We start from the raw sequence: 16635 nt of genomic DNA, 5'->3' as shown, positions 1-16635 counted from the left end.
CTTCAACTTTGTTTATATATTTACGGAGAAAGAGAGAATTTATGCTTGTGCAAACTTAAAAGTTGTTTCTTGGCTTGCCCATCATAAAAATAAAAATACTGTCTTTCATCATCAAACATTGTCATGATCACTTTCTTTTGACTGACTCACCTGGCACCTTATGATATGAAATACAAGGGAGCATCATGTTTGGCAAGTTTCTCTTTAAAAACAGACATCAAAGCACTTTTTTTTTTTTAAACAGTGCCTCGGTGGTGTTGTAAGAGAAAGATACCAGATTTTGTAGCTGAAACTTGAAATACACACAGCAAAACTATATATCTCAACTTGAGAGTTTGGCTTTTGAATTCTTTAGGAGAAAACTCTTTGAGAGTTTTGGCCAAGTTTTGCAGGACGTGTTTCAGAGATTCCCTTGATAAAACCTCTGAGGTGCCATAGGACAGAAAGCAAAACCAGAGGTGCAGAGACTGGGATGTGAAGCTGGAACAGGAGGCACCAGGGTTATGAGCTCTCTGTTGAAAAGGCTCAGGTGAGGGAATGCTTTAGAAAACAGCTCACGGATGTTACTTTCAGTTATCTGCTGCCACGTAAATCCCAGGCCATGGATGCCAGATGGAGCAGGAACAAAGGGAATGCTTGACGCAAAATGAGAAAAGTCCCTGAAAATCAAGGACACTTGACAAGATTGGCTGTTTCAAAAATGGTTTTCTAGGTCATCAGTATAATAGAATCTAGGAGATCATTTTACTGAGGCTTTGTTGTAGCTTTGCCATTCTTGCATCAATGCCATTTTATACCTCAGCAGAAAATCAGACCTTTCAATTTTTCATACCTCGCTTTTGTAAAATACGTAGGAAATTTAAAGGGGGTGACTTACCCTCCCCGAGAGACCTGAGATTCCTAAGTCTATAGGAGTGTCAATGCCATTATTCAGGATTGAGAAAGGGCACCCAAACCTATGACTCTGATAGCCATGAGACTGCTGAAGCCAGGATTTAAACCACAAAGACTTACAAGTTGCCATGACCTCCATTGTTCAACCTGATGCTTAGCTTTATACATACATACCATAATTCTGTAGAACTGGGTATAAAACTATTTTGAAGAGATCTATGGAAATCAGTTAAAAAATCAGTGTCTGAATCTTGAGCCTCAAAACCATCTCTTTGAGCTTGACCCTGGTTGTGGAGCAATGTCCTGCATTCAGGGTAATCTGACTTAAATCTCCTACTTACACACTGCTCTTACCCCAGCCTTGAGCATGGGGCATCCACAGCTTCTCTGGACAACCTGTGGCAGGCCCTCACCATCCTCACAGGGAAGAATTTCTTCCTAATATCTAATCTAAACCTGCCCTTTGTCAGTGTGAAGCCATTCTCCCTTGTCCTATCACTCCAAGCCCTTGTAAAAAGTCCCTATACAGCCTCCTTGGAACTGAAGAACGGTGAAGAAAACAAAAAACAAAATGCCCCCAAAGTCACATAAACAGGCTACAGACTTGTCCCTTCTCCAGGAGTCAGTGAGCTCATTCTCCCAAGCTCCCTTGCTTGGGAGTCAGTGAGCTCATTCTGACTCTTGTCCAGGCTCCAGGGTCCCTCTCACTGACATCCCTGGCAATTCTCACCTCCTTCCCAGGCTGGTGGCACTGGGATTGCTCACAGCTCTTTGATCTGGCAATGCTCAGCTTAGGTGAACCGTATCAGAGTCAGGGCAAGGATCCATGACTTTGGCAGTTTCACTTCTGCTTTGAAGATTTTTCCCTAGATTTCCAGCCTAGGATTCCTGCTGTCTTGTTATTCTCTTTGTTTTTTGTTTTTCTCTCCAAACCCCAGCCCAGTGCAGTTATTCACTGTACAATAAACATTCACTCCTGCAATGTCAGATCATTTCTCTCAATAATTTGGTTATATATCAATATTGGAGTCTTTTTCTGCACATCCAACTATTGTCTCAGCATTGCTACATATTTCTCTCATTCTTCAAAAAAAAGATACTTTATAAAACATGCTGAATTTAATACTTCTCTTGTCTTTTCAGCTTTCATAGCCAAACAGCTATATTAAATTCTACAAGGTGACTCATCAGCCTTATGGGAGGATTATTTTCTGCTTGAAAGTTCACAGAACTTTTCCACAGTGATCTGAACACCTAAATAAACCATTTGAAAACTTAATCCGATATATTCTTTGTTGATTAAAAACTAACAATTTATTCATCTAGGCTGCTTCATTCTTCAATCTTTACTTCCTTCAACAAATTTGAAAACTGAAATTTTGTTTGGAATAGTTTCAAATAGTCAAGAAAAGCCAGCAATGACATAATATCTGTATTCTAACATTTACTTCTTAATAACTTTTTATGACCCTGTAAATTCAACATTTCCTCTCTAATTCATTTCATAGTTTGCTTTATATCAGCTATGAGAACATATGCTCATTAAATTTAATAAGGGACTTTACAAGGAATTTTAATTTGAAGCATGTCATCCTTCTCTTTGCTCCATTTTGGTCAAGTTGTACAGAAATCCTATAAATACTATCAGTCTTTATACTAAATGAGTCTGATTTTAAGAAGTCCTGTGGTTTCTAGTTGTCCTTGGACAGTCCCCAAGGGTGTCTGTCTATAACTAACTGACAGACCTGTTCCTGCTGCTCTGCAGAGCCCACACTGTGCTGTTTGCTAGGGAATGAAAAACAACAACAGCAAAGCAGAACTTTACAGGAGATCATTTACCCTCTGGTTTAGGTGGAATGAATCCTCGTATTGAAGGGAACTTAGACAGCACTGGAGCTGAAAGAGAAAACAATCATAGTTGTTAAGAATCACTTCTTATCATGTTGATAAGAATCACTAAGGTTGGAAAAGACCTCCAAGGTCATCCAGTCCAACCTTTGACTGAATACCACCACGTCCACTCAACCATATCACAAAATGCCATGTCTACTTGCTTTCTGAGCATGTCCAGGGATGGTGACCCCACCGCTTCTCTGGGAAGCTTGCTCTGGTGCTTAACCACTCTTTTAGTGAGGAAATTTTTCCTAATATCCAACCTGAACCTCCCCTGGCACTCCTTGATGCCACACGTGAGCTCCGTTATTCAGGACTGTGGTCCCTGGCTCGAGACCTGGAGGGCCTTCACCCCTTCCCATTCATCCCAGAATTGTCTGGAGTACAGAAATTGGGGCAGGATTTTCATTTTTCAAGGCCAGTAGTTTACCCTGCTGAGCAAAACTCTGGCCTCAGCCAGAGCCCAGTGTGAGTGAGGACATTTCTGCCCCAACAGAGGCTGCCTCTGATTGACAGATGGAGGGCTGTGAAGAACATGTCCATTCTGACGGACACATTTACCTGTCCGTCCCGTTGTGGATGTGCTCTCACTCTCTCCTGTGTAGTGGATAGCAGAAATGGTCACTTTGTAGGCTCTGTCAGGCAGCAGTGACTGCAGGGTCACACTGCTACTTTTGCCAGGAGCCATGATCTAAAATGGGATGAAAAAAGAGCCAAACGTTTGGGCAGGCTTCTCATTCTAGCTCTTACTTACACCCCAGAGCTCGGTACAGGAGTTCTAGTGTCAAGTCCTGGGACATGGAGCAGTATCCCTGCTTAGCTCAGCCAAGGAAGCCTGTTGCTCTTGGACTAGACATGCCCAGGGGAAAAGCATTTACCTATGTGAAGACACCAATATTCCTCATAGAAATACAGTGGAAGTGCCTTATGATAGAATAACCAGTCTGCATTTAAGCAGAAAACCTGTGTTTTAAAAGGATGATGTTTAAGCTCCCTAAGTAGGAGGGGCAGTAGATTTATCCCCCACCTCCCTCTGCCTCCAAAAATTCCCCACCCCAGTTCAGGGAGCAGAGAAAGCCACATTATTAGTGGTTTTGATGACATAAGTATCTTAATTACAAAAAAGCCTCGGGGTTGTGTTCACAAAGCAACACTTCAGGAAGAAGCAATTTAGGTTTGTAGTCCTGTGAACCCGATATCCTCATGGCAAACCTGACTAGAGTGAGCAGAGCTCCCCTGAGCATGACACTGTCCCCTTGTCCCTCTGGTCCAGTGTCTGTCACCCACAAAGGAACTGGAGCTTTACCGTCTGCTGGGCACCAGCATCAGAAACAGGGCTGTAGGTGATTTTGTAGTGTTGTACACGGCCATCAGGGGGGGTCCAGTGGATCTGAAGGCTGGTGGGGGTCTCGGAGTCAATGAAGAGGTTGGTGGGTGGGCTCCGGGAATCTGCAACAGGGATTAAAGGTGAGCAGCACAAAAGGTGGGCAGTGATTCCCCAACGCTTCAGGGCTCTGCTGTGCAAGTAACCAACTCTCAGGGCAGAAACAGCCACCTTGGGGACCAGGCAGGAGAGAAAACAGATTTTGAGGGGATGAGGATTGCCCAAGCACAACACACCACAACTCAAGCATTCAGCAATTCACAGCCTCCCCTCAAAATTCTTGGAAAGGAGAAACAGTCCCAAAGCACAAGGCAAAGAGATCCTTTGTATACAACACGGACAAACATCAAAGCATACTCTTCATAAAGACCCAAATTGAAACTGAATTTCATCAAGGATCTAGAGGCACACTGGACAAACAGCTTTATTGCCAATTAAACTCAGATCCTATATCAAAGTTAATCCATCATAATTTCTAACACTTTCCATTTTTTTTCTTTCTGATTTAAAATTACTCTTAAAAACCCCCAGGGCATCCAGCACACCACAGTTTTGTTTTGTACTTCTGACACCAGCACCCACAGCCTTGAGGAAGGGACTCACATGCAGTGCCTGAGCTACTCCCCCTTCTCTAGCCCTGCACTGTGATGTATGGATGGATCCAAATTGGTGATGGGCTGAGCCACAGTCAGCCAGAAAAGGGTTTGCCAGAGACCAAAGCTGAGCAATTTTTAATTATGTAAATGCATTTGCTTCCCTGGGGTCCTGCTGTGCAGCAAACTGGACCTGAGGACAGAGGCTGTTATGCTGGAGTGACTTCTCTGAGCAGAAACTGAGAGTTAGTGAGGGAAAAGCAGAGGTGGCTAAATCAGTTCAAACAAGGGGGCTAGAGAATGGGGTCCTCTGCTCCCAGGATTTGTTTCCAAGCAGTGTCTCACTCTGTATGAAGGCATGTGTCTGGCCTTGAACCCATGTTGGTGAGAAGACACAGAAGTCTTGGGCTCAGAAAAATGAAGAATTTATTCAGAGGAGACCAAAAATGACGGATGAGCCCTAAAGGTGGTCAAGGACACACACCAAGGTGATGAGATTTCTATTCTGCAGTTTTACTTGTAAGGATCTTCTGCCCACCCAGCAAAGTGTGGGGTGACCTTAGAGCACAGGTTAAGTGAGGATTATTTGCACCTCCATTGATTCTCCTTCCCTTTTCTGCATAAAATGAGCTTACTTTTACTGAGGCTGAACCAAGACTGCAGCAGCTGAATCAGGCTGGAGGCTGTTGCTGTGCATCACCGCAAGGTAAAACAGAGAAGAAAACAAGTGTGGGAGGTAAAGTCACTTCAGCAGCACTATTATTAGTCAGTCCTCTATGTCTGCATCTTTGCTGGCTGCACTGGCTGTTTCCTTCAGCTGAGGTAAGTGCAGACTCTGCTTAAGTGAACTTTGAAGAGAAAGTTAGGGAAAGTCTTCTGAGTCCGGTTTATTCCAGAAAGCCCTCAGGCCTGGCAGAATTTGATGGTATGGACCTGACAGCAAAGGGAAAGGTCACCTCCTGAAGCTGCCCAGGAGGATAGAAGCATCTCTGACACAGAGGACACCATCTGTGTCTTCTGTAACCTCTTGAACCTCTGCTCCTCCAGAGGAGGAATCCCAGCCTGCCTCAGGTCTAACCAGAATGACAGGCACATATTCAAATAAGAAGCAAATACTGGACTCCACTCCATTAAAAAACTCATCTACAATGATTATTAGCCATGTTTTTTCCCTGCTACCATGGGTTAAAGCATCATCCCCACATTTCAATCCTTTTTATTTGCCACATATGCTCTGCTGGGAGGAGCTCATTGTGGAGTGGGATAAAGAGCTTGAAGACATTTCCCAGCCCCAGGCTGGAGATGCTGCTGGCACAGCTTAGCTGGAGGAACAGGGCACATAACTTCATACTACACTTCAGTGCAAAGGCAGCCAGAGTGGCTCAGCCCAGCTTCAGCAGCAGTTCCAAACTGTATCCAAACTGCTCTCTCCTCATCCTTCAGGACTGTTTTATTTTTCTCAAGCTCCTTTTCCTTAGCCTGGATGAAAGAACTCTCCCTCAATATAAAAGAGGTCCCCGTCTGCTTCTCAGCAGGACCAAAGCCACCCCTTCCAGCATTTTCCAAGGATCACCTCCCAGCAACCTCTCCATGTGCCAGCAAGCTCCTCTTCCAGAAAGCATCATCTGCACACCCACGTGCTTGCACGGAAGGTTTGTGTTGGTTTGAAGTACCATTAAAGTTGTTCATTAGTATGACAATTGATCACTGTGTAAAGCCTTTGGTCAAGGATAAGGACTTTGTTACACTTGACAAGTTACACAACATACTGAAAGGAGAGCTCTTAACTCAAATGAGAATTCAGTCTAAATATAACAGAGAGACAAGAAGAAACATCAGAACCATGGATAATCACATGGTAACAATTTTGTTGTCTGTGGGAAATACATCAGTGTGCTTTTGTTCCTGCTCTGCCTCTTGAAAAGTCTGCAGGGAAAGGTTTGCTAACTGGGTTACCGAAAAATAATCCTAAACTTTTTCTTTTTTTTTTTTTTCCTTGTCAAGGCTGAAAATTGGAAAAAATCCACTTCTTACATGCATTTTGTGACATCTAAAGCACTCCCTTTGGGACCAGGTTTTTCCTTGGGTTTCAGGCTCATATAGGAGTGAGGCAATGGCAGAGAGGGACCAGACTTATGGAAGGAGAGAGGGGCATCCAAACTCTCCCTCACTGGCACAGCAGCAGGGAGGGGTTCCTGCTAGAAGTACACCCAGACCACCTGGCACTGGTGGTGGGAATGAAATTAAGGTATCTCAGTTATTTATGTTGCAATGATCTCACTCCATGTAAGTAGTTAAATATGTAAAAAAAAAAAAAATATATTTAAAAAGACATGACTTGAGTCTTTCCAGCTACACACCTTAACTCCAAAAGTATTTTTTACTCCTCCATGCTCTCTCTTAATATTAAATTTAACAATTACATCTTAAGCACTAAGTGCTGAGCAAGATAAGAAGACAAGAATGGACATAAACCGTATCACAGCCCCAAATTTTGTTTCCCTTTCAGCTGAAGCTACTCACCCATTCTGAATTCATAAAGTGACACATCTCAAACTGTAACTTTGAAATAACCTTTCTTCCTGCGAGAAAGATGAGAAACCTCATCCTAATCCTTCCAAATGACATGTCACAGTGATGAATGTTGCTGGTTTTCATAAGAGGATGACGTTTCTGGTGACCTGTTTTCCGTGAGGGATTGGTGTCTGCAGGGCCCCAGAGTGGAACCCATTTGGTCTCAAAATGGGCATTTCAGGTGGGACAATAGGGATTAGTGGTCCTGAATGAAATGACCTTGGTGTTCTCACCTCACCCCCAGGGGAGGGACACGGTACCATTTTGCAAAAACAGTGTGCAAAGGGCATCACTCTGACCTGGCATTTTTTTTCCTTCACCTTCAAAGAAGTATTCCTGGGATGATGAAGGACAGGGAGAGAATCTTGTGTTACCAGTGCTTCCTGCTGAGTTTCACTTCAGACACTGCCCTTAAAGTTCAGCATTTCTTGGAAATTCTACCGAGACATTTTGAAGAAAAACTTTGTGACTTGACCTATTCTTATATAAAGGGATGTTGCCAAGAGAGGAAAAGAGAAAAACCATGATGAAAGCAAGAGTGGTTTCTCAACCTCCTCTAACACGTACTTCTGGTTTTGTTCAGCATAACCTGATCAGTGCTATTCACCAGGCTTCAACCCAAAGTCTCTGCCATCCTGAGGAGAACTGACAGGTTTTATTGCTGTTTCAGCCCCTAGAATTTCATTTTGTAATGAAAATTAAGGAGAGAGGGCTCAAAAATCAAATCAAGGGGTTTGGGTTTCCAGATAACATAAGAGGTTTCCATGCTGTAGCTGGATGAGTTACTATTCACCAGCTCTGACATGTAGGTTGACACTGTTGGACATCCTGATCACTCAGCACAGTATGAGTGGGTAGCTTCTGCTTGAAAGACTGAAGATTTGAAGTATAACCAAATCCCAGAATTTCCCATATCCTACAGAGTGCCACATCTTCCCATACATCCATTGCACAAGCCTCCAGCAATTTTCTGGCATCCCCAGGTTTCCTCTGAACTGCCCAAGACCAGCACTGGAAATCACAAGCCACCCCTTCCTCTGGGCCACTTCTCTGCAGGCACTTCTTACTTTAAACATTAGGAAAGAATTAACATCAAAAACATTAATTTCATGTGCAGATATCATCTGGGAGAAGTGTGGCAGTGTCCTGGCTGCCCCTGCAAACCGACCAGCAGCACCCAGGCACTGACCCCCCCTGCCCAGCTGCACACCTGGTTTCTTTGAGCGCTGGGTGATTTCTTCGTGCAGAAGGCAAAGCCTGACATCCCCAAGGCGTCCTTGCTCCTGAACAAGGACAGCAGCTGACAAGCAGAAATCAAATTGCTTTCCCTGTCCCACCAGGCTGCCAACAGCAGCAAGGACTGGCTTGTTCCAGTGTGCCCAGAAGGGCACTGTCACGTGTCGCTGGCAGTGGGCTGAGGGAGCTCTGCTGACACTTCATAATTCACCACATAAAGCACAGTAATTAATTTTTGAACCCTCTAAACAGCCTTAATTTTCCATTTTTCATTATATATCTGTAGGATGTTTGCTTTCTTGTTTTTTTCTTTTGTCAGTATGTAGCTCCAAGGTACTTGTCTGAGGTAGCTTTCTACAAAGATATGTTATTATTATTTATTATTAATAAAACCTGAGCTTCTTATTCCAAGACTGCCACTCACTTTGAGCTTCATCAGTTCAACACCCGCCTAAATGAGCTTTTTCTGCGAAGGAGGTTGAGAGCTGAGAGATGGAGGAGGAGGACTGCTGTTGTTGAATGGATTGCATTCCATTCACTGCCAACAAATCCATTTTACACGCAATATTAATTACAAGGACCTCTGGGAGTGCCACTTTTTAACCTCCTATCCTGCCTGTACAAAGCCAGATTTAGATAATGCTTCCAAGGCATTATCCTGCAGGATTCTCTCCTAATTTTGTGAGTGCCCTCAGATGAAGCACAGTTCAGCAATGACGTAGCTGAAGAAATCCTCACCCTCCTTAACAGACAATGTTTTACTAACAGGAAACATTCATTAGGCAGCACAGTGACACATTCAGCTGAACACCCTGCAGAAAGCCAAGTCATCTGAATCAATACACTACACAGAAGCACGGGGAGGGAAGAAATATATTCTCCATGAAACACATGCAAGGGTATCAGATGCCTTTAAATGCACCAGGCTGATGTGTTTGCCCAGCCTATTTCTGTCAGGACAAACTGAGAACACTTTAAGGCATTTGTAGCTTCTTTTAGACATTTGGGTTTGGGTTTTCAGAGCTGGAGGTGATCAGGTCTGAGTTGCTGGTCTGTGATGAGCTCTGAAGCATCTCATGGCCTGTTTGTTACCCCTGGGCTGTGGATTCCAAGCACTCATCACTTACTGGTCCTGTGATGAACAGAAACCGTGTCGCTTCGAGCACCATCTTTGTAATAGGCCCAGATGGATATTTTGTAGTCAGTGTTCTTCTGCAAGCCTGGCAGGACAGCTGTTGCCACATTTCCAGCAATGGAGAGCTGCAGCAGGGGAAGAGATGAGTCAGTCACATTCCCAGGCATCCCCAAGCTGGTTCATGACATCCAGGTGTCCACCTCAGTGATTGCTCACAGGCACAAATGAGTTAGCTCTGGGTTTTGGGGACAGGGTACTGTCTGGGGTTGCACACATGTAAGCAAAGGCAAAATTCCATCCCTGATTAATGCAGAGCAGATGCCCATGCATTGTAGCCCAGTTATATTGAGGAGCTCCTTCAGTACCACAACACAGTGGTCTGACACAGTCAGCCTGCCTGGAGCACAAAATCCCTTTGCTGAGTTTCCAGCTTTTAGGAGAGCTGGGGACAGAAGCCCCAGTACACCCCTGTTCCAGCCCAAATGTGAAGCATTGCAGGAGAGACTTGTGTATTTAAGCCACCATTTAAACTGCTGTTTGACCTCATACTCAAAAAAGGGTTTTGAGATGGAAAAGGTCACCTGGTCCATCCCTGCCCTTCCTGCACAAGCTCTGTCTCTGGTCATTCTCCTCTGTGTACTCCTCACCTGGACCTCATCCTTCCCAAAGAGCAGTATCCCAAAAGTCTCACTGTTTGTTTCCTAGCTCTGAGGAGAGTAGAAGTAACTTCCACCTGTCTTAGAGGCAATACCTCCAGCTATAAATATCTGAGTATTGTCTTTTTCTTGTCCACAACAACTTGACATTGTGGGCTGGTGATTCTCTGCAACCCCAGATCTTTTTCTACTGAATTGCTTCTTAGCTATTTGTTCTACATCCTGTATACCTGTAGTTAATTATTCCTGCCTAAGCTTAATACTTTCTGCTTGTCCCTATTAAATTTCATCCTTGAGGTTTCCCAGAACACTTCTGCAATCTTCCCAGAGCCTGTAGGACTCCTCCCTGCTGTGCCTTCTTCTTCCAGTACTCAAAGTGACTGCTCCACTGAAAGCCAGATCCAGGACAGACCCTGCTGAACTGTTCCATTGCTTAAGAGCATTTACCTGAGCAGTTTTACACCACCCTGTTGTAGGTGAGTTCAGAGCCATCAATCAGGCACAAAGCCAACCCAGCTCCCCAGAGCTGTGTGTGGGTCCATACCTCCTGAGGCTTCTCTCCACTGGCTGTGCTCCACTTGATCTGATAGACAACCACATCAGAGGCAGTGACAGCTTCCCACTGCAGTCGGAGGCTGTTCCCAGAGAGCTCAGTGACCTTCAGAGCGCGCGGCGGGGGGACCTTTACTGAGGGATGCAGGAGGAAAAGGAGCTGAAGTTTGGGCACGACAGCACCTTGTCAGAGCCAAGGTGGGGAGCAGATGGCTGGGGAGCAACACATCAACCAAGCAGATGTCTGAGACCAGCCTGTCTGTCACTTCTTCAGACCCACATGACAACAGTCATCAGGACAGAGAGGGGTAAATTATTTTTAAAGCCCTAATTAAGAAGGATTATCTCGTTTATGGAGAGGACACATGTCACATTGGTTTTGTGAAGGGGAGAAGGCTAGGAGGGCTCTCAAGGACACAGAGGTTAGTGATACATTATGCTTTTCTTCATTTGCTCCTTTTCTTTATTCCTTCCACCTCATTTTGAACATAACACAGTTGGACATATTCCACACACAAAGAACAGCAGCCATCTGTGCTTCGTGCAGGAGTTTTGGCCACGAGCTGCTGGGAACAGTCTCAGAACATCCCTAATAAGACTCACACAAACCAACTTTGTCACCTGTTACTGAGACCAAAAGTATTTCCATTTCCTACTTACAGGTGGTAACATTGCCAGTAATTGGAAAGGAGTCCCCTTCATCATATGCAGATCTGACACTGATGAAGTACTGGGTGAGGGAGGACAGAGGTCTCAGGACAGTGGATGTTGCAGTGCCAGGAACTTCTACCTGCAGTGGAGGAGTTGTATGAGTTTTGTACGAGACAGGCTGAGAGAGATGGGGTTGTTCAGCCTGAAGAAGAGGAGAGACCTTACTTCAGCCCTTCAATACTTAAAGGGTGCTTATAAGAAAGATAGGAACAGACCTTTTAGCAGGGCCTGTTGTGATAGGACAGGGGGTCATGGTTTTAGACTACAAGAGAGTAGATTCAGACTAGATATAAGGTAGAAATTATTTTACAAGGGTGGTAAAACCCTGGCACAGGTTACCCAGAGAGGTGGTGGATGCCCCATCCCTGGAAACATTCATGGCCAGATTGGACAGGGAGCTGAGCAACCTGATCTAGTTGAAGATGTCCCTGCTCACTGCAGGGGAGTTGGACTAGATATTTATGGATGTCCCTTCCAACCCAAACCATTCTGTGATTCTATGATTAGGAGAGGAACAGGGGTACAGCTGCAGAGAGGTCAGCAGGTGGGTGGTAACTGCATGGGAAGTGCCCATTTCAGTTAAAGTTAAAACACTTCCAGCAGACGAGCTCTCCCTGAGCTATGGAAGGAGAACAAGGCATTTTCCGACTTTCCAAGTTTCTTCTCCTTCCCCCAGCCCTCAAGGACTCACCTCTCCGGTGTTGCCCCCTCTGCTAGAAGCATAGGTGACGTGGTGAGCTCTCACGGCGGCAGACGCGGCCTCCCAGCTGACTCGAACGGACGCGTGGCTGAGCTCGGAGAAGCTCAGGAACCTGGGGGGACTCAAGGCCACTGCAACAACAGTTACTGACAGCACTCTGAGGCTTCACAGGCTGCACAATGGCAGTGCCACTGTTTGCCTCCTACTGTTCTTAGATGATCCTACCTTGAACTAAGAAGCTCATTTACCATGCAGGGAAAAAATCACTCTATGTCACTACCATACATGCGTTTTGGAGGCTGTGAAAAGCTACCTGGGCTTTAAAGGTGGAGAAACAGCCAAATAATTCTCTTTTTCTCACAGACAAAAGAAACCTCAGGGAACAACTTTTTCTGCAGTCCTTTTTAACCAGGGGAAAATCACTCCTTTTTCGCAGCTCACCATGTAATTAGAGATCCCCTCAGGGACCAATATTCGCTTAAGCTCAGGCAGGGAAGAGGCAGCATGTTTACAAGCCACATGCACAATATGGGAAGCACCTCATTTAACACATTTCTCCTGCCTTAAGTGTTTAATAACAACTCAATAAGCAGCAGCAGCACTCACAGGTGGTTTCCTGGATGCTGGCGGGATCGCTCGCATCTTCCCCGTACATCGCGTACACTGCCACGGAGTACTCAGTGCTGGGGGACAGCCCATCCAGCAGCACCTCGGGCTGGGTCACCTTCACCTGTCAACAGAGAGCTGTTTTGGGGCACCCTTCAGCTCTAGGGTACCTGTCAATACACCTAACAGAGCAAGATCTTACAGAAACACGGGTCAAGGTCCCTTTGGTTTCACTAAGGGGATTTCTCCACCTTAGGTCTTAGAATTACAGAATATCCTGAGTTGGAAGGGAGGTACAGGGATCATCAAAATCCAAGACCTGGCCCTGAACAGGACAGCCCCAAGAATCCCACCATGTGCCTCAGAGTGTTGTCCAAATGCCCCTTGAATCCTGGCAGGCTTGGGGCTGCGACCACTTCTCTAGGAAGCCTGTTCCAGTGGCCAGCCACCCTCTGGGTGAAGAACCTTTTCCTAATATCCAACCTAAACCTCTCCTGCCACAGCTCCATGCCTTGGGTCCTGTCACTGGTCACCAGAGAGCAGGGATTGGTGCTCTCTTCCCTCATGAGGAAGCTGCAGACCACGATGAGGGCTCCCCTCAGACTCCTCCAGGCTGAACTAACCAAGTGACCTCAGTCACTCCTCATGTGGCTTCCCCTCCAGAGTCTCTTATATGAAAATGCTGCAGCTGTTCTGGGTGGACCGGGGGTATGCAAGGGATGTGATCCCACTTTTCTCAGACACATGGAAAGCTCTGGCAGAAGAGCTGGCTGCTGCCAGCACCTCAGAGCAGCCGGGCTGCTGCCATCTGCTGCTAACACGGCACAGTCACAGCTCTCCTCCCGCAGCCTGTTCGCTGCAGAGATGCACCCCAGAGACTTTTAGGAGTCTGCACACACTGAAGCACAGTTTATAAAAGGCTGGGAACGTTTTAACGCTAGTTTTGCAGACATGGGGTTTTTGCGTGCTCTGGGGCATTGCACTCTTGCAGTGAGTAGGTCAGGAAACTGTGGAAATATTCCAATATGCTGAAGTACAATTTTAAATGTTGGGTTTGCTTCAAATGTTCTGCATCTTGTAAAAAACCCCCACAATTATGCACTGAAAGCAGAGTGTAAGTATTAATTGTTCTGTTTTGAAAACCACTCTGCAATTGCCCCTATTGCTGTGCATTCAGGGGGGAATCTAAGTCAAAAAGGCAACACGTGTTCCTTCCTACTCCTTTTTTTTGTTTCAAATTCATATCCTCAGCCTACAGGTACTTCAGATAACTCATTAAAATGCACAACAAAGAGTTCTTAAATGTTTCTAAGGGTTTTCCATTCATCAAGCATTGTTTTATTCACGTGCAGTGTCATAGGTCTGTTTCCAGATGTCAGCAAAAACCACCCTAACACATTTTCAATGAACATTTTAAAGATAAACACAGTAAAGACATTTATATACAGCCTCAAGGATACAGGAATTACACTTGGGGCTGCAAAGATGTGAGTTCAGTGCGTGGGTTTCCAGGGCCCCATGAGTCAGTCAGATTCCTCCCATGCCTTAATTTCCCATGTGAAACCCTCACAGTTATAAATCACTCTGAGACACACCATAAAAAAACGATCTTTTAGGAAAGATGTTTCTGGCAATAATTCTGATACATTTTTTTTTCTGTGACCACACAATACCAGTTGACAAAGGTTTAGAACTAGCACTAAACTCAGCCCAAACAGAGAAAAGACGATATTATAGTTATTCTCATGAACTCTACCTCTGCTGTATAGTCCTCTGCTCCATCAGGGGCTGCAGAGCAGAGCACCAGGTAGTGTGTGGTTCCCTGGGCTGCTTTCCAGCTCAGCCTGATACTGTTGTGGCTCAGCTCAGAGACGCGCAGGGAGCGAGGGGGAGACAAAGGCACTGAAGAGAAAAATAAGGTAGAAAGACACCTTCAGTGTTTGAGGTCTGCAACAGCTCAAAACCCAGAGGAGACCTGGCTTTGCTACGGTTTCTGCAAGCTGGTGGACACCTAACCCTCATCTAAAACACAGTGGAGTAGTTGCTTTACAGAGAATAGGTTTAATTCACTTAGAGACCAAGGATGAAAAAAACCCAGCAAGGATTGCAATATAGTCCTAGCAGGGTGTGTTACTGCCACATCAGTGGGCTGCTCTGCAGAATGACATAGGAGGGAAGGACCCCTGAAGGTCTGTGATTCAATCTGCTGGTCAAAGAGCAGCTTACTCAGGATCTTGTCCAGTGGAGTTCTGAACACCTCCACGGACAGAGAGCTGTAGAGAGACTGAATTTGAGGAAGGGGAAAATACACAACGTCAGGCTCCAGCCCGAGGTGGTCTAAGAGTGAGCTTTGTTCACCTTTCGTAGCCATGCATCAGCATAATCCTCTCTACTCACGACCTACATGTGGAGGTGATGCCTCTCAGCCCATCCCCAACAACTGTGTCGTAAACAGGGAGCACCGACACCAGGTACTCGGTGTGGGAGGTCAGGTTGGAAAGCCGCAAAGAGGAGACTGCTCCATCCAAAACCACCTGGAAGCACAGGGGAGGGCTGTCAACACAGGGAGGTGCCAGATGCTCTCCGGCAGCAGAGTGGCTGAACTGGCCATCCCTAGCAAGCGTGGCTTCTCTGTGGCGGTTCTGTTGCCCTCTGAACTTTATGCAAGCTAGCATCTCCCCAAAATAGGGAGGCAAGAGGAAGTAAGGATTCCTGTTCCCCACCTGGGATCTATGCAAACACCAAGCACCAGATTCTAATTGTGCTCTCACTGAAATCAGTGGAAATCCATCAACAATTTGGATTTGCCTTTCTGAGTCATATCCATCACAGATGAGCATCATCGGACAGCTCTCTGTACTTGAGTGTCCTCTTTGAGTCAAAACACATGCCTTAGGGAGGGGATAACACTGTGTAAGAGAAAAATCAGTGTCAGCATGGCTCACACTATTTCTAGCAAGTTGATATTTAGCCTGCTCCCTCTTCTGTCTTGTCTCCCTATTACCTCATCATATTTACACTCAGTGTGCATTTAGTTAACAGATGTCCCACAAGAATTCTCCACCTTCTTTTTGTCCACCCAAGTCTACCTAAATTCCCAGCCACCATCTGGAAGTCTTGGCAGTCTCAGATATCCAGAGGAAGGTCTCTCACCTCTCTGGGGGTACCACCCTTGGATGGATAATACACAACCCGGTATTTCTTTGGTGGTCTTAGAGGAGGACTCCAGGTCAAGTTCATGCTCTTGGAGGTCACAGCTGATATTTTCAGGTCAGTTGGGCTCAGCTGGGGACCTGTGTTCACAGGGAAATCTTTCACAGTGCTGCCTAGGAATCAGAAACACAGTTACTTTCGTATAGTCAGACTTCTCATGCCAAACGTACTTTCCAGCTCATAAATATGAGTGACATTTTTCAAATCAACTTACAGCCTCCTTCCCTATAAAGTACAGAAACTGTTCCAAACTGCTCTGAAATAAATATTTTAAAACTGGGTGTACAGAGAACATAAATACTCTATAGAGAACAGGCTGTGTATTTTGCTGGGTGCTGGGAATATTTTTTCAACACGAGCCTGCGTTTTTGCATGTATCCAAAAGATGACCCACCTTTCCCTCAATCACAAAAATTTATCAAAATGAACAAGCAAAAATTATTTTGGTTTCCTTTTTGAGAAGTCCATTTTTCTTCGGCCTAATCGTC

At 45.3% G+C, this 16635-nt stretch overlaps 1 protein-coding gene across 1 annotated transcript in view; it reads right to left on the bottom strand.

The window, feature by feature from the left end:
• The window catches only part of COL20A1 (collagen type XX alpha 1 chain), a 51931-nt gene that overhangs the window by 20730 nt on the left and 14566 nt on the right, over positions 1-16635 (bottom strand). Inside the window, exons 11-21 of the mRNA XM_027710717.2 lie at positions 16088-16260; positions 15339-15468; positions 14691-14836; positions 12935-13058; positions 12320-12459; positions 11578-11707; positions 10910-11052; positions 9702-9834; positions 4094-4236; positions 3349-3478; positions 2734-2790 (exon numbers count right to left, since the gene is read on the bottom strand). Coding sequence (XP_027566518.1) covers positions 2734-2790; positions 3349-3478; positions 4094-4236; positions 9702-9834; positions 10910-11052; positions 11578-11707; positions 12320-12459; positions 12935-13058; positions 14691-14836; positions 15339-15468; positions 16088-16260 — 1449 coding nt within the window. The remainder of the gene's footprint in view (positions 1-2733; positions 2791-3348; positions 3479-4093; positions 4237-9701; positions 9835-10909; positions 11053-11577; positions 11708-12319; positions 12460-12934; positions 13059-14690; positions 14837-15338; positions 15469-16087; positions 16261-16635) is intronic.

Source organism: Pipra filicauda, unplaced genomic scaffold (assembly GCF_003945595.2).
Source record: "Pipra filicauda isolate LSUMZ 115617 unplaced genomic scaffold, ASM394559v2 scaffold13_size5146498_pilon, whole genome shotgun sequence".
Classification (NCBI taxonomy): Eukaryota; Metazoa; Chordata; class Aves; order Passeriformes; family Pipridae; genus Pipra; species Pipra filicauda.
The sequence above is the reverse complement of the archived record's forward strand: the minus strand, read 5'-3'. Positions and strand labels throughout refer to the sequence as shown.